Here is a 16,558-nt window from a genome sequence, read left to right as displayed (position 1 = left end):
CCCTTGGGAACTCTATGGACCAGTCAGCCTTTCCTCTGTGCCCAGTAAGATCATGGAGCAGATCCTCCTGGAAGATATGTTGCAGCATATGGAAGATGGGGAAGTGATTACAGATGGCCAGCATGGCTTCACCAAGGGCAAATCGTGCCTGACTAGTCTAGTGTGCATTTATAATTGAGTGACTGCATCACTGGACAAGGAAAGAGTAACTGATGTCATCCTGTCACGGTTTAACACTGGCCCAGCAATTAAACCGAGTAACAGACGCTCTCTATTAATCTCTCTCTCTCCTCCCTGATAAAGAAAGGAGAGAGAATAAGGGAGAGAGACTTATGGGTTGGAAACTAAACTACACAACTTTAATGAAACAGTAATGATAAATAGGAAAAATTACTAAATATGTACAAATATACAGGAAAATGGATACCACATTCCTCCCCCCTCTCCCCCCGATAACGCTCACGTCACCACCGAGTTTGCAGGGCAGCCCTGGGAAAGTCCAGGCTGGACTCCTGGAGTTGGCAGCAGTTGGGAGCTGGAGGCAGGAACACACAGATATGGGCTGGCATGGATCAGGACCACAGGCAGAGGAATGGACGGAATCCTCCCAGGATGCCGGGTGAAGGAAGGGAAGCAGAAAAGGCAGAAAGGGCAGGCAGCTGGAAGCTGGAAGCAGGAAATCTGGCTTGGCCCTCGTGATCCCTCAAATTTATACTGAGTATGACGTATATGGGATGGAATACTCTGTTTGGTCAATTCTGGCATATATCTTGTCCATTCCTCCCCAAAGGAGGGCTGCAGGTGGGACCTCTTTATCCCTCTTGGAGGGTAAAAGTTTTCCTCAGAGCTGAGCAGTGTCCTTGGCTCTGCACACCAGTCTCTAACAGTAAATATAAACATCAAGTGTTATCAGTCCTAGAAGCAAACACTGTCTGAGAAACTTGCTGTTAATTTCAGCAAGTGCAACTACTTACAAGAGACTTAGCTAAAAGCAAAAGTACAAGACAGAAAATCACCTTTATCCTGGCCCAAACCAGGACACATCCACCTCAGCTTCTATGAAGACTTGATACGATCCCCCACAAAAATTTTGCCTCTAAATTGGAGTGATATGGGTTTGATAGATGGACTATTAGATGGATAAGGAATTGGCTGGATGGCCACATCCAAAGTGTCAGTGGTCAGTGTGCAAATGGAAACCAGGAATGAATGAAGTCAGTGTTCTGCTTTGGGAACAATGTTGTTTAATATCTCTGTTAATGACATAGACAGTGGGATTGAGTGCACCTCCAGCAAGTCTGGGTGACACCAGGCTGAGTGGTGCAAACTGATACAATAGAAGGAGTGCCATCCAGAGAGACCTTAACAGGCTTGATGAGTGAACCATTGCTAACCTTATGAAGGTTTGAAACACAGCTGAATGCAAGGTCCTGCACCTGGGCTGAGGCAATCTGCAATACCAGTGTAGGCTGGGGGATGAGTTATATAGCAGCCTTGTGGAGGAGGACTATGGAATAATACTGAATGAAAAGTTGGACATGAGACACCCATGTACACTTCCAGCCCAGGAAGCCAAGCATATCTTGGGCTGCATCAAAACCAGCATGACCAGCAGGTTGAGGGAGGTGATTTTTCTCCTCTATTCTCCTCTCATGAAACCCCCACCTGGGGTACTGTGTCCAGTTCTGGAGTCCCCAGTACAAGAAAGACATTGACCTGTTGGAGCATGTCCAAAGGAGGGCCACAAAAATGATTAGAGGACTGTTGTAGCTGAGAGATGTTTAAGATTTTCGTTGTTTATTGTAACCAAGGATAAATAAAAGAATTTCAAAGTGCCTGAAGGGAAATGTGTAAAGGAAACCTGTATAACTTAAAACCAGCACTTTTAAACCAAATAACTGTCTGCCTTAGAAGCTGAGAGCGACAATTACTCTGCCAAAGAACTACTCTTAAAGTCATTAGAATTTGTATAAAAGTGGGTGTGTTATGCAAAGGAGTTTTTCCCTTTGTTCCTTTTAATCAGGTGTTTTTGAATAGAAGATACTTATCTTTCTAATGACTGCAGGGATTAAATTCCTTAATGCTTTTCCCTAAGTAGCCAAACAGTACAGTCAGAATATCACTATAGTAGTATGTAGCTGAAACAGGCACTGAGCTGGATGTAAACCTTTCTTAGTGTTACACTGAATGTCAGATTCTAACTCCTAGTCTCTATATGTTCATTATTTAAAGCTGAGAGTGTTTGCAGGCACTAATTGTTGTCTTATAGTGGAACTAGTTTGACTATGGAATTTTCTATTTTGGTATTTTATAGCAGTGACATCACCACCTGTCTGGGTACACAATTCCAAATTTAAAGAACTTTTTTTTTTTTTTTTTTTTTCCCAGTAATGTTTTACTGGCAAGCAATACCAATAATTTTTGCTGTGTTGCCAGTAAGATGAGTATGTTGGTAAACATATTTTTATTTCAATGCACTTATGTCTAGCTTTTTAAAAAGTAAGTTAAGTGGTTGTTTTTTAAAAAGATATGTGGTATGTATCTCTTTGACATTGTACACATTGTGGAATTGAATGTGCTGGAATCAAGTTTCTTTAGCTTGCTAATGTGTTATTAAAATCAAGAACTCTTCACGTGTCTCAATGGGTTCATGAGGGTTAGAACAAGTTTGGAAGAATTTAGTACTGTACAGCAAAGGTTAGAACAAATTTACTAATGCTTCAGCAGATGTTGTATAGAATGGTCTTTGTAGAATATCTTCCATTTAATACTCCTTAACAACAGCATCATCTAGTCTAATAGATGAGACACCTATCTTGGGAAAGAATCTGTTCAAGTGTGTATTACAGTAACACTTTACCTAAAGGAAGGAGAATGAACTAGGGGATGGAATAAGCAAGACCAAAACAAACTAAAATAAGAAATATTATTAGAAAAATAAGCTCTCGATATTGGAGCTCACTTAATCTTACAAAATATGTAGTCTTAATTGAAGTTAAAACTCTGTGAAATCAAATTCTAGCTTAGCAGAAAAATTTATGAAAAAAAAGGTGACATTAAACATATTTGATGTGTGTTAATGAGGAACTTGGCAGAATTCACAGTAGTATGTATTTGATAAGTTTGTGTGTTTTGTTTTAAACCAGAGCATGAAGTGGTTTAGAAAGCAAAACCAAAAAAATGGGTAGTGTGGAAGTTGCTCTTGTTGGTTTAGTGTTCTGCCAGCTTAGTGTATTAAATCAGTTCTTCTCAGGATCAGATCAATAATAACTGGCACACATTAAGTGGTTGGAGCTTGCTGCTGAGTGCAAGACTTCTCCTTTTTGACAATATTTAGACAATACTGTTTGCTAGAGAAGTTTTTGAACTACATCCTTAGATAATTAATTTTCCTAGTTTCACCAGCAGACAGCTGCTACCTCATGCTTAGCCAGTAAAAGCAACCATCATGATTCCTATGATAATTTTTTTTTCTGCTGCTGATAGGAGGAGAAAATGGAAATTCCCTTACTGTCTGTTTTTTGTAAGCTTTTTTTGTCTGCACTTAACCAAGGAGGACTAGGGGAAAATACAGATAAAATATGAGTGAACGGTGAAAGGGCAACAGAAAAAGTACAGCAAGTGCTTGAAAGCAGTGACCAGAACTGCCCGGTACAAAGTATGAGAAACAATAACAAATATTATTACAGAAACAAGTGAGGAGAACCCATATGCCACTATTATTGGAAAACAAGGAACCCAATGGTGCCAGAACACCTGCAGCTACAGGTTGAAGAAGGGAGTGTGTAGCTGTTAGGAAATCACAAGGGGAGGTCAGTGAGCTCATCACTCTTCTGGGTCCTCCACTCTAACTCCCAGTTTAACAAGAGTATTTATTGTGGCAGAGGGGGAAGGTGGTGTCCAGGGAGATGGAGAGAGAAGCAGAAGAGCACCCTCAGAGCAGAGATCATCTTCAACTGCACAGGCTGCTTGCACACACATTTTACCTGTAGTGTTAATTTCTTCTGGTAAATGCTTACTGAAGGCCAGGTTCTGAGATGTCAGGGACTTCAGATGCTTAGCACAGGGCTGGGCTGTATGGATGTGTTTAGCAAAGTCATAACACTTGTCTCCCAGCTTCACATCACCTATGCATCCTCTAAAAAGGATCCTTGACTCTGTATCTCGGGACTGGTCCGGAGATAACTTGGGCACTGAGAAAGTTGCACTCTCCTCTGCTGCCCCTCTGTGGCATGTATCTGAGATCTGAACCACCAGTTTATTTCAGCAGGTCTGAACTAGGTACTTGTTAGTAAGCTTAAAAGAACTAGGATAACTTGATTCCACTTTTGGTTTAGTTTCCAGAGGGGCAGGATTAAGGCTGGGTATTTCTGACCAGCAGTAGCAGCTGCTTCAGATTCAGAATTCTTACAGGGAAGACTGGGTCACATGAGTGAGGAAAAAGCTTACCAACTACATTTTTGCCACTTTACAGGTAGCCCTAAATGCTGATGGATCTGCAGTCATCATTGCTATGCTGGTGCAGGGTAAGGACTTTTTGGTCTGGAGAAGCAAAGCCCACCCCCGAACTTTTTCTTTTTTGTTTTTTTTTTGTTTTGTTTTGTTTTTTTTTAAGTGGTTGTAGCACTGGCTGTGTGGGCAGGAAGAGCTTCCAGCACAAGAGCTGGCAACCCCACAGCATGACAGAGTACCACAAATGCTTCCTGCTGCTAACATTTAGATTTTCTCTAAAATATTACTTGTGTGGTTGATGCACACAGAAAGAAAGAGGAAGGGGGTACTAGTAGTTTCAGACTTGCAGAAATGTTATTATTAAATACAGTTCTGTTTGCATGCGTGCCATCAAATATATAAAACCTGCCACAGTAAATTAGACAGCTGGGTGTTGGGTGTGGTTACATTTTGTCAAATGCTGCTTACAAATGACTAAAATCTACCTAGTGAGCCCTGTCCCACTGGCGAGGCATACAACTAAAGTGGGTCATTTTGGGGTAAAAAGTCCAAATGCAAATACTTTTCCCACTTCACACCTTTTTCTAAACTCCCTCACCTCTCCTGCGTGAAAGCTGTATACATGTCTAACTGGATGTGTGTCTGCTTGCTTTAAGACCTTGCAAAGGCTCTAATATTATGACATTTTATGGTAATCTCAGCATAATGGCAACTTTTGTAGTCATCTTGTTTCAGAGAGGGATCATTTCTCAATGGCTGAACAACCCAGCCACAGCAGAGAAGCAGGAGGTGGCATCTCCTTAACACCACAAAATGGTGGTGTTACACCAGGCATTTCACTCTGATACACCACTTAATTACGTTAGCCACATTTAATGTTGGTGTTTTAAATAACAAGCACTAAATTAAGTCTGCCTTAAGATACAAACTTTTCAGCTTGCATATTCATTCTTTTTGCTCCACTCCTAACCTGTCATTTTGCTTTGCTCCCTTTGAAGCATTCAGCAACCTCCTCCCTGCTCGTGCATTTCTTTCCACTCTCTCTTTTCACTCTCCCACATAACCTCCTTCATCCACAGTATTTTATCTGTTGCATCTTCCACCTCTAGTTACTGGAACACTAGAAGCTGCCGAGGGGAACAGCTTTCTGCTTGTTTTTTCTTTTCTGCTCAGGGAACAGTCCCTGCAGCCAGTAGCATCAAACAAACATCAGCTTGCAGCAGCAGCAGTTTACCCAGAATCACTTCCGGTGTGGTTCACCACCACTGTGACAGAAGGTGTTGACATGGCTCAGCTGAGGGGACACTACACAAAGAGAGGAACTCAGCAGAGGAGGGAGCCTGAGCCAACACCATGGTCTGCAATCCTGCTCTGTGAAAGGCTCAGCTGCAACCTGACTTCATTCCCCTGCAAACTTGCAGGGCAGTTTCCTCAGAACAGGTACAGAGAATTTTGAGAATTCAGAGAATTCTGCTGAAAAACAGAGAAGGCTTACTATATAGATAGTCATCAGGTTGCAACTTGTCCATGCTTTCCACTAGGATAGCAAAAGAAAGTCCCAGCAGCAGGAGATCCTCCTTTGGGAAGTCTCAAAGCTTGTTCAAAAGGTTGGAGTTAGCAGAGTATCGGAAGCAACAAGCATTAACACTTCCCTCCCCAATTCCATTCTCTGAAATGGCTAAGCCCCGACAGCAAACTTCTTGAGCTGTATAATTTTATCAGGATGTTTAGTGGTTAAATGCATTTCTCCATGAAGTTTCCTCAAAGGCCTGATTTCTAAGTTACCATCAAGCCTTGCAATACTGAAACAAAGCAAGAAAGCCACATGAGTGCTTGGCTTATATTTGGCAATAATACATAGCCAGTTTGGAAACACCTACTGCTTAAATGTTCAACTTGGATTGATTCTAAAAGTACAAGGTTTCAAGCTGGGTTAACAATAGCATGCAGGAGTATATCTCAGTCTTTTTTTGACAATGTTTATTGGACACCAGGTATGCCTTCAGAACACAAACACTAAGGGGTCTATTGGTTGTGCTGATTGCCTTCAGGGACAGCAATGAAGAAAGCTGATGTAGTGTACTGAAGTAGTAATTTATCAGCTCACCCTCCTCATCCAGTGATCAAAAAGCCCATAGAACTTCTTCAAACAAGTAAAATATTGACTGTGTGGATTGGTATCAAGCTGACACATGATCATTTAGCCGATATTAAAACTTTCAGTGTTAATAACCCTTTTGAAAAATGGCGAAGTCAGAGAGATTTAAAGTTCATGACTGTCATTGTGATTTAAAGTAATGGTTGTATTCAAGTATTGACATGCCTGTAGAATGGCTGGGGCCCCCTGCTGTTTCAAGCTCTCTAAAAATGGTATTTCAGAATACTTTTAACTTTGCTGTAGAATGTAATTCATCTTTTATTGAGACATTAATGCCTTTGAAATGAAACACACTGCAGTATAGTGGCCCTATAGCAGAAAATTCAAATTATTTCTGCACCTTTAAGGTAGAGACACAGAACATAGTATGTTAATAATTAGTGGTGTAGGCATTGCCCTACATCTTCTAAACACACTTATTTTAAATCTGTTTTAACTTAAGAAGCAATACATCATTTATAACACTCCCCCCAAAAAAACAAACCAAACCAAACCAAACCAAAACAAAACAAAACAAAGCAAGTTATGACAACTGTGTTTCAGAAACACAGTTATTTTTTCAGTAGTTAGGATGTCAGTTTTCTGTTTCAATCATCTTGCATCACCATTTGCTCAGCCAGCCAGCTAGGTTTGCCATACAGCTTATATGTGGCATATTTGACAGAAGGTTTTTCCTTTTGTTTCCTTTTTGACACCAGACTGGCAGTTCTGTGATGTCAGGCTTCCTACATCACCATTTAAAGAATTATATGCCATCATCTGAGAAACAGTAAAAAGAGACTTCAAATCTGACATAATACTAACTTCTCTGAGTGTATAAAGTATTTCTGTAACCCAAGGCAAAAGAGGGAGCATCAGTATGTAACAGTAGAATTGACACTGCATTTAATTGAATTTCACTGATGCTTTGCACAATTAGATAAAATCCTGTATCACCCCCGCTCTATGAAATAAAGGAGAAAAGTCAGCTTCTCTATTACATTTAATTATAGGCTCTTATGACTGAAAATGCATTTTTCGGTGCTCTTTATTCTTGATCTGTTAGAATGATAACATAGCTTTCTTTAACCTTATATGCCTGCAAGGGAACTTTCTTTTTCAGAAACTGATCTTAAAGCACATAAAACCACAAAAACCCCACAGTAGCTTTGAGAAAAAGGAGCAGATTCTTGAAGAAGACCTCAATAGAGAGCAGGGCAGTGAGACCACACAAATATGGAAATGAGTCAGCTTTTAATTTTCCTTAGATATAACTACAGTTATCATCCTTCATACACCTGAAAGTCTTGAAAGATCCAAATAACAGAGTGGGAAATCCTCTTCATCCTTGAGAAGCAGCTGCTTTCCACAGGTCTACGGCAGAGATTTCTGGATATCACTTTAAAACCTGTGGGCTTTTCAATTAATTATAGACTTGAAGCAGCTAAGCATATGTGACTTCGAGTATAAAACACAAACATTAGAATAGATTAGTTTAACAGATACCTATTGAAAACAGCTTAAAAACAGGATCACAGGATAATTCAGGTTGAAAAGGGCCTTGGGAAATCATATAATGCAAACTCCTTCTCAAAGCATTACAACTTCATGAAGCTTCATTCAGATTATTTCATGATGCATCTTTTTTTTGATGCCTGCAAAGACAAAAAGGCTGTGAACTTTCTTCACTAATGAGTTATTTTCTGCTGAATAGCCTCCTGTCTTCCTAAAGAATAACTGAATAAGGTTTATTGTGAACATTTGAATATTAATGTAACCCCCTATCCCTCTTCACAGCTCAGAATATCTTCCCAGACAGTTGCCTGCAGAACCACACTGAACTATGATGGGATGAGCTCAAGAAAGAAGAGAAGAGGCAGAGGTCAGAAGCCACAGCTTGGGGCTGTGGGTTTTTGCTTCTGCAGGTCCTAAAAGGAGGTAAGAAAATCTCAAATCCTGTTTAAGCTTCACTGAGATATACTAAGATTCACTTGGAATAAAAATAAAATTAAAAAAAAATTCAAGATATCTGAAGCTTCCTACAATAAACTTTTAATTCATGACCATCTCTGAAAATTTTAAAATTCCACCACTGAATACTCCAAGTTTTAATGTTAGCTTAAGTGTAGCTCACTAGGGAACAACTCTCAGAATTCTAAAAATTCCTAAGTAATATTATTTGTACTAAGCTTCACGGTTTTTATGCTACCCATAAAACAAATTTTAATTTTATTCCATTTTCAACTTGAAAGAAAATTATATGTGAAAGAGCTGCTAGAAGAAAGAAGAGAAAAATGCATGCTTCTATTTACTGATTCTTCTATAGAGAAATGAGAACTGTAAGTTTTCTTCAATGCACACATAATATCCTCTTTCTTCCCCACTTAATGACCCTATCTTTCAAGGAAAGATCAAAGTCACTGCTGACATTTTAGAAAGCCTCAGTCCCTCTCTTGTAAGAAGTATTCTGAGATGCCTAAGAGGCCACCAAACATAGGAACTTGCACGCAATAACTTAAAGCCTGAAACTTGTAATATTTCAGATTTAAAAAGCCAAGTAGATGTTACATTATACAGCTACCTTACGTTGCCTCTACATGTATTTTCCCTGTTAAGTCCCCACAGGCCTTTTATGAATATTTTCAAAGCCCTGCCCTTAGGACTTTTATTAGAAATGGCTCTTCAAGATACACCTGACAGAAGACTAGTGCAGGGCAGAATGCTTTTGAAGATTCCTGCCCAAGGCTTAAATTTTCAAGTGTTATCCTAATTCTCAGCACATGTACATGTGCAAGCATGACCAAAGTCCTGCTGTGTGTCAATCAGGAACCTTCTCTAAATAGCAAGGTGCTTTTGTATAAGCAAGCACAGAGGTACAAACAAACATCAAGGGTTCAGCTAGGTAAGGGGGCTTTAAAAACTATCTGGGAGAAATATTTGGTCTCAAACATTCTCAAACTGCTCTTTCTTATTTTCATTCACTGTTCATTCTTAGTGCAAAACCTAATTCCTTGTCTAAAGCCTAATTCTTCAAGCCTTTGCACAAATTAAAGTAGAAGGAGCACATTAAGGACCCTTCACTGAAAGCACCAACAGCCACATTGCACAACAGTTTTTCAGTGTGTTTACTGATAGTGGGTGAAATCTTTAAGTGTAAGGCAGGGTAGAAGGATGATAAAGAAGACAAATCCACAACTGCACCTCTTTCTCCATCTGTCCTTCACTGATTGTCTACAATAGCTCTTGACAGACTGGAAGAGGAGAAAATGGAGAAGATTAAAATTTTGGGTCATGTCCATACTACTGATAGATTTATTGGAAGAGATCCTGGTTGATTTAGTAAAAGGAAAAAGTGCTAGGAATGACTCATCTTTTTATATGACAGAAAATACTTTTTCCAAAGTATTTTTTAATTTAAAAACACTGGTTTAATGGAGTGCTTTTTGGATTATGGTCCTCAGTGAATTAGATCATTTCACTGATCAGAGTATTAATCACCAATACATGGCACGTGAGTAAAGACATACATTCCCACCTTTAAAAGTAGTGTTGTCAGACAGCAAATCCTATCACTTCCTACCAACATAACAATTCTAGGAGATCCTAATTTCAACCAATATATTCCTTGACAGGTCCTAGGACAAGAATCCAAATGTTCTAAATCGATAGCTTTGCAGGTTCCCTCCTAAAATGCATAGTACAAGGCACTACACAGTATGTCCCAGCACACTATTGAAAATAAGCTCTGTATTTCCCCATAAATATTAGCCAAATAGTGGCTTACCTTCAGATCAGGTCATAAATGAAGATGCTTTGTAATTACAGCCATCAGAGCAAACAACTTGTGAAAGAGGAAAAATGTCAACATAATCCTGTATTTGTAAAACTGAAATTGTCAAAGATAACAGATATACCTTATAGGGTTTATTTGTAGAGTGTTTTGTTGTATGTGATATTTTTTTTACTATGGTACTTTAAATTAGAAGTTTTGGGGGGTTATTCACATGAAGTTTAGAAGCATTTGAACTATATGCTCTGATTCTCTACAGATGACACTGAAAGCTCTTTGACAGGAAACTACAATATTAACTTTGTCCCTTAGCAATTATGATACAGCAAGAGCAAAGACTGTGCCTTCGCTATAGAGGAAGCCACAGAAAGTTTTCTGTATGGCTGTACTCAGAGTCTTCCAGCACACTTCAGCCTCCCACCCTCTAAGAGGCAGTCCAGGAAAGCAGATGAAGCTGTTCAGCAGGATGCAGTTGGATACTGCTCGCTGTGCAGGGAATCAAAGGGATACAGGGTGTGTATTTGCATTTCAGAAAGCAACTGCTGCTTCATTGTTGGATTGACACTTGTCACTATACCAGAATTTGGGGTGCTAGGTGATGTTCCAGTATTCCAGAAAGTACACTTCCATCAACAAAAAGCTTTTAATTTCCAGAAATCCCCTTGGCTAGTTATTTTTCCAAGCTTGAATTCCTACTGTCTTCCCCTGGGGGCAAGCCAAGAAAGAACCCCTTTTCAGCTTAACAATTTTGCAGATTTTTAGAAAACTAGATGTCTGGTGCACTTAGTAGTGAAGAGGTATGTAGAAATTCACTAAATTTTGAAGATCACCGTGTCTGAAGCATGCTGCTGCCCATCTGCTACAAAGTTAGGTATCCTTATCTATCTTATAAAGAAATACACCCAGAACACTAACAAAATTTGAAGTGTCCATAAAGCTGTATTTGGACACAGAACAAGGTTCTCTGCCTGCTCCATACAGGACAGAAGAAATCTGCATGCTGCCTTACAGCAGCAGAAACTGTGTTCACGTTCTGAACACAAACTGTCCATCTTTTCTCTTTTTTATCTCCTATTAAGGCTGCTGAGTTACTCTGAAAGCCTAAGAGCCACAACCAATTTGTTCCCTCTGCTGTAGAATACGCCCTGCTTTGCAAGGTAAGCACCAACTCCAGTTTTATACTTTGTAACTAGAATGGTGCTGCCACTGATTACCGAGTGAAGTTTTTAAGGCTCCCTTCTTTCAGGTGTTTAAACCCATCCCACAGTTTTCTTATTGTAGACCTCACTTTGAATAAAAAGGACAAGTAGTACCTGCAGGAGGTTTTTGGGCTAGACACCATGCAAGCCATATCTCCTCAATGTATGCTGCAGTCTCTTACAGAAGGTGTCTGGGTAGTTCCATGTACAGTCCATGGGAGAAAATAAGCAGGAAAAGCTGCAAGGCTATTAAGGCCCAAAATTTTCTCATGACATGGCCCTGAGTATGCAAGGCCAGTTAAGTCTGGGGGGAAGTTGGAGCTGGACCCTCCATGGCTCGGCTCATCCAACAAAGTTAGGGCATGTCAGTGAGGGCTTGGAATCTGTAGGATCAGAAGATATGCACTGTTTGGGGAAAGGGTGGTGACAAAATAGCAGGAGCTTCTTAGAACCAAATGTTTGCATCAAGAAAAGGCAATATGGACATGAAGTCATTCTACTTTCATTTTTGCAAGGCTTAATGTGATTTGGAATTCTTTTAGGGCTCTGCAGAGGCTGGCACTACTGGCAGGAGAAACTGAACTTGTCAGGCTTTTGGAATAACACCCCAATACTGTCAGCCAAACACGTTACCCTTTCATGAATATTCCATTTGCTTGCTTACTTCAAAACACATTGGAAAACTTCCTGTTATTTTAAGAAAGTCTCAGAGAGTATTAGTTCCCATTTTTGGCTGCTTACAGTTACTACAGATCCCTGCATTTACCCACTGGTCTGTCATTAAGGCATTTGTTTCCATTACTCTCTCCAGATTACTTCATGATGCAGAACTTTCCTCTTCCTGTTAAGACCAATACAGAAAAAAATGAGTCCTTTTATATAACAATTTCTCCCCCTTTCCCTCAAAGCCAAAATTAGGTGTCCAAACATTTGTCTTATACACAAGTATTGTAGGTAACCTGCATTCAGGATACTGAATGTTAAGCTAATTTAAACATTAGTCAGTCCCAAACTGCATTTATGTTAAAAGTTACTATTGCTGGATCATAATACCAGGTACACCATGACCTCTTGAACTGGAAGGAGTTTAAAGTCATAGCACAAATTTCTTAGAATTAGCATGCATTTCAGGTTTAAATCAGCACTATACTGGCATTCAAGAATTTCAGTCCCCATACAGACTGAGATGAACAGCACTTTTATTTATTTCAATTACAAGAAGAAAGACAAGAAAACCTTACAACCAGAAGGGCAATGAAGGCCTCATGATCTTAGCGATAACCATTTCATAATCTAGGCAACATGTTATGATTTCTTTTGAGATCACAAAGAAAGCATACCCCCCTCTTAGACAACTTTTCCATATTTCTGTCAGGAAATTTCCTGTAAGAACAACACACTGATGTTAACAGAATCAAGAGGGACCACCAACGTACAAAGCCTACATTCACCCTCCCACACTCCCCCTTCAAAAGGCTTAAGAGTAGACTGTTCCAAAAAAAGATAACATGCAGTCATGGTCACAGCTAGAAGAGGGAAAAATTAAAGACTGTTTTCAAATCAAATCAAATTAAATTGTGTAAATGAAGTTAAATGAAGAAAGATACTTTCTCACGTGGCAGTGTAATTCATGGGTAAAGAAACTCTCCTCATTTTAAGCCAGTGCTATTCTAACTTTTGTAGTAAGGAGAAAACAGTTTACATGAAAACTGATCCCTCCACCAAGCACTCTAGGAAAGACCTATGATGCAAGTGCTAGAAACATGTGAGAAAAATTACTACACAAAGTGTCAAGTGCTAACCCCCATTGCCTAGAAGTCAGTGTATTAACTTAGGTACAACGGAAAAGACTGAATTCAGCAGTGGTTGACAGTGGGATGCAGTGCTACAGGTTGAACATTAGCCACTAAAGAACAAATCCAAGCATGCCTGTACCTCACCACAAGGGCAAGACATGCTTGAGCTTCCTGACCTGCTCATTTCTGCAGTTTGCTCTAACAGTATGCCCTCCCTCATTACCAGTTCAATTTCTGCACTCCTTTGAAGGGACCCCTTGAAAAATCTCCAGAAATCTATATTATTTGGCAAAAAAATTAAAAAAAAAAAAAAATCATGCAATATTTTTAAAAACACAGAGCTGGAAAAAGAGAGTTTACAACTCATCTCTTTGGTTGCTCTTCTAAAGTGTTGTACGTACAAAACATGAGGAAGTACCACATCGAGTACTATTCCATCATTTTTCACTGTTTGAACAACACAGTTGAGGCAGACCATAACTACTCCAGTCAATAGCTAGCAGGTCAGTTTTGGTGCAAAATGTAATTATCAACTGAAAAAAAATGTATTTTCACCCATGCTATATATCATTTTTCAGTTTCCCCTCATTTAACTCATCAGGGATACATTTATTACACAGTACTCACAGGAATTATAGGAATCTGAGGCAGACCTATTCATTCCCAAGGAGTATCCTTTTGTATCAGTGGAGACTTTTGAGTACCTTAGGCTTACATTCATTCTGGAGGCAGCCACCATGATTCCATTTACCCAAAGTAAATTATTTTTAGTGGGGCTGTTACCATCTTGAAACTGGAGTTCAAAGTTAACCAGTAATAAAAAGAGAGTACTTTTCAGTGTTTCCAGTGAAGGAGCTGAGAAAAAAAAAATCTGTAAGAAACAATTGCTGCAATTTTATTTTAACAAAAGGGCAGATTTATTCATGTTTACAAACAAGTTTCAAAAACAAAAAGAACATGTATGCTACCCACTAACAACCTTTCAAAATGCCAACAGCCCTCATGCTGCATGGATTCTATAGATTAGAAAAAAAATCACAGTTCCACTCACAGTTCACCAAGACAGCACTAAGCTAACATGTTTAGACAAAAACAAAGGACTAAGATTCTGATGTATTTTGATTTAATCCATTTTGCCCGAGATAACATAAATATTTCAAGCAAGTTCCATCACATATTGATGTCCTGCATTAAACAATCCTACTAAGTTCTGAACAAAAGTTATTCAGTAAGTTTCTCAAAATTTTTAAAAATTAAACAGTTGTTTCAAAACCATTAAGTAGTAAATGTATTTAAGAAACTAATTAGGACAGAGGCCATAACTTCATTAGAACACCACTGCTCATGTTTTTACAAAGCATTAGTGTTATCTATTTGGCTATTAGTATTAGCAATTTATCTACAATATTTAACAAGGTAAATTGCAGGCAAAATTTAGTACAGTTTCAATAGAAACACCCTTTTCCTGAAAATACAGCAGTATTTGAAGGACTAGTTTTTTTGTGTCTTTGTTTTTTTTTTCTCTGCATCATTTATAAGGAAGCTTCCCATCTATGAACAGGAACAAAAAAGTATCTACAAACCTTGTAAACAGATCTGTATCATTTATAAACATAAATAATCCAAATTATTAACAGCCAACAGCAGAAATTAAAGTATCAATTCAATGATCCAGGGCCTCCTTGCCCTTCCAAGCCTTCCCCTCAGAAAAGGACCATGATAAACTAAAGCTCTGCTAACACACTGTTCAGGACCATTCTTAAGCACAACAGATGATCCACAGGTCACTTATGCTGAGTTACTGTTTTTCAGTCAGAGTTCATTATTACTCCCACCCCCAGAAAAGCACCCTCCAGTCTGGCAGAAAGCTTTTTTTAAAAAAATAAATCTACATTCGTACAAGTGTGTCTTCTGTTGAAGTCCAAGACAAGAATTATCATCTTGTCCATCATAATGTGTGAAGAGACCCAGCTTCAATTTCTTTACAATGCAGCTAGTGTGTTAACATTCAGCTTACAATCAGAGTGATGTTTCCAAACTATGTAGCGGGCTCCCTGGGGATGAAGAGGTAGCAGACTTGTTCATGTCTGTTGTAAGGTGAATTCCACTGTCAACCGCATTGTTATTTTTATTGGGAGAGGGTGGGGGAGTAGAGTTGCGTTTTGTTGGAGCATCATCTTCAGCATCAGTATCATCAATAAGGGGAATATGAGGCTCGGAGTCTTCTATTCTAAACTCAGGATGCGTCATAAAATTGTGGATTGAGCTTCGTGTCTCAGGTTTCTCCAGCCCCTCGTACAAGGAGCTACGAAATGCATTCACCACTCGGATCTGCAAACAAAGAAAAAAGGGGGTCAAAAGGCTGCAGATTTGCTGGCAGTGGCATGGTTCTTATGAGTCTGAATCCACAAACAGTTAGACATGAGTGAACCGAATTTGTATGTGATGCAGTGGAACTTGCAATAAACTGTAAAAAATGAAGAGCATTTCAGGAGAGCACTGCCAGTCTACACAACAGGAATAAAAATTGTAAAAGTACTGCGAAAAGATGGGGGGCCTAAAGATTCAGATGTGGCACTAGAATTGTTTAATTAATTAACGTGGGCTAAGCATTTTTCAGAAGTGAGGCCAACAATTATTTACTTATTAACAAATTTAAAAGTCTAAATGAGTGTTTTATTGAATACTTGAGGGAGGGATGGGAGGGATGGGAAGGAGGGGAGAGGCTGAAAATAAGTTAAAGGATAAGAGGGTTACTAATTCTCATGCTAGGAATAAGGATGTCAGCTGACTATGAAGAAGCCAAGCAAGTGTAAGCCAATGTCACAATGACTGGACGTTTACAAAGAGTCATGCAAAAAAGGATACCACTTTAACAGCTGTAAATATTCGAGTATATACCCGTTTACCACACTACAGAAAGTTCCTTACTGAATAGTGCTTTGGAAACTTAAGACCAGAACTAGGAAATGGAATACTGCACTGTAGAATTAAGCAGCCATGACAGGTTGTACGTAGCCTTGAAGAGACTGTTCAAGTAGTACAAAGTATGAGAAAAGCAGATGATCAGCCTTTGCTTGAGTTTTCAGTTTACGTGGAATTCATGGACAAAATTCCCAGGCTGAGTATTATTTCAAGCCCTTTCATTGTTTAACTAACACTTGTGAAATCAGAAAGCTAAGTT

General features: G+C 39.1%; 1 protein-coding gene across 12 annotated transcripts in view; it reads right to left on the bottom strand.

Annotated features, from left to right (window-relative positions):
* Window positions 1-12,760: 12,760 nt before the first annotated feature.
* Window positions 12,761-16,558, bottom strand: part of ATP2B1 (ATPase plasma membrane Ca2+ transporting 1) — a 63,785-nt gene continuing 59,987 nt past the window's right edge. For 10 of the 12 annotated variants that reach the window (XM_071765574.1, XM_071765519.1, XM_071765565.1 and 7 more), the window contains exon 22: window positions 12,761-15,705. In XM_071765574.1, the coding sequence (XP_071621675.1) occupies window positions 15,680-15,705 (26 nt within the window). In that variant the 3' untranslated portion in view covers window positions 12,761-15,679. The remainder of the gene's footprint in view (window positions 15,706-16,558) is intronic. The other 2 variants (XM_071765545.1, XM_071765536.1) reach the window with 1 other exon arrangement.

The sequence above is a fragment of the Heliangelus exortis genome, chromosome 1, assembly GCF_036169615.1.
Source record: "Heliangelus exortis chromosome 1, bHelExo1.hap1, whole genome shotgun sequence".
Lineage (NCBI taxonomy): Eukaryota > Metazoa > Chordata > Aves > Apodiformes > Trochilidae > Heliangelus > Heliangelus exortis.
The sequence above is the reverse complement of the archived record's forward strand: the minus strand, read 5'-3'. Positions and strand labels throughout refer to the sequence as shown.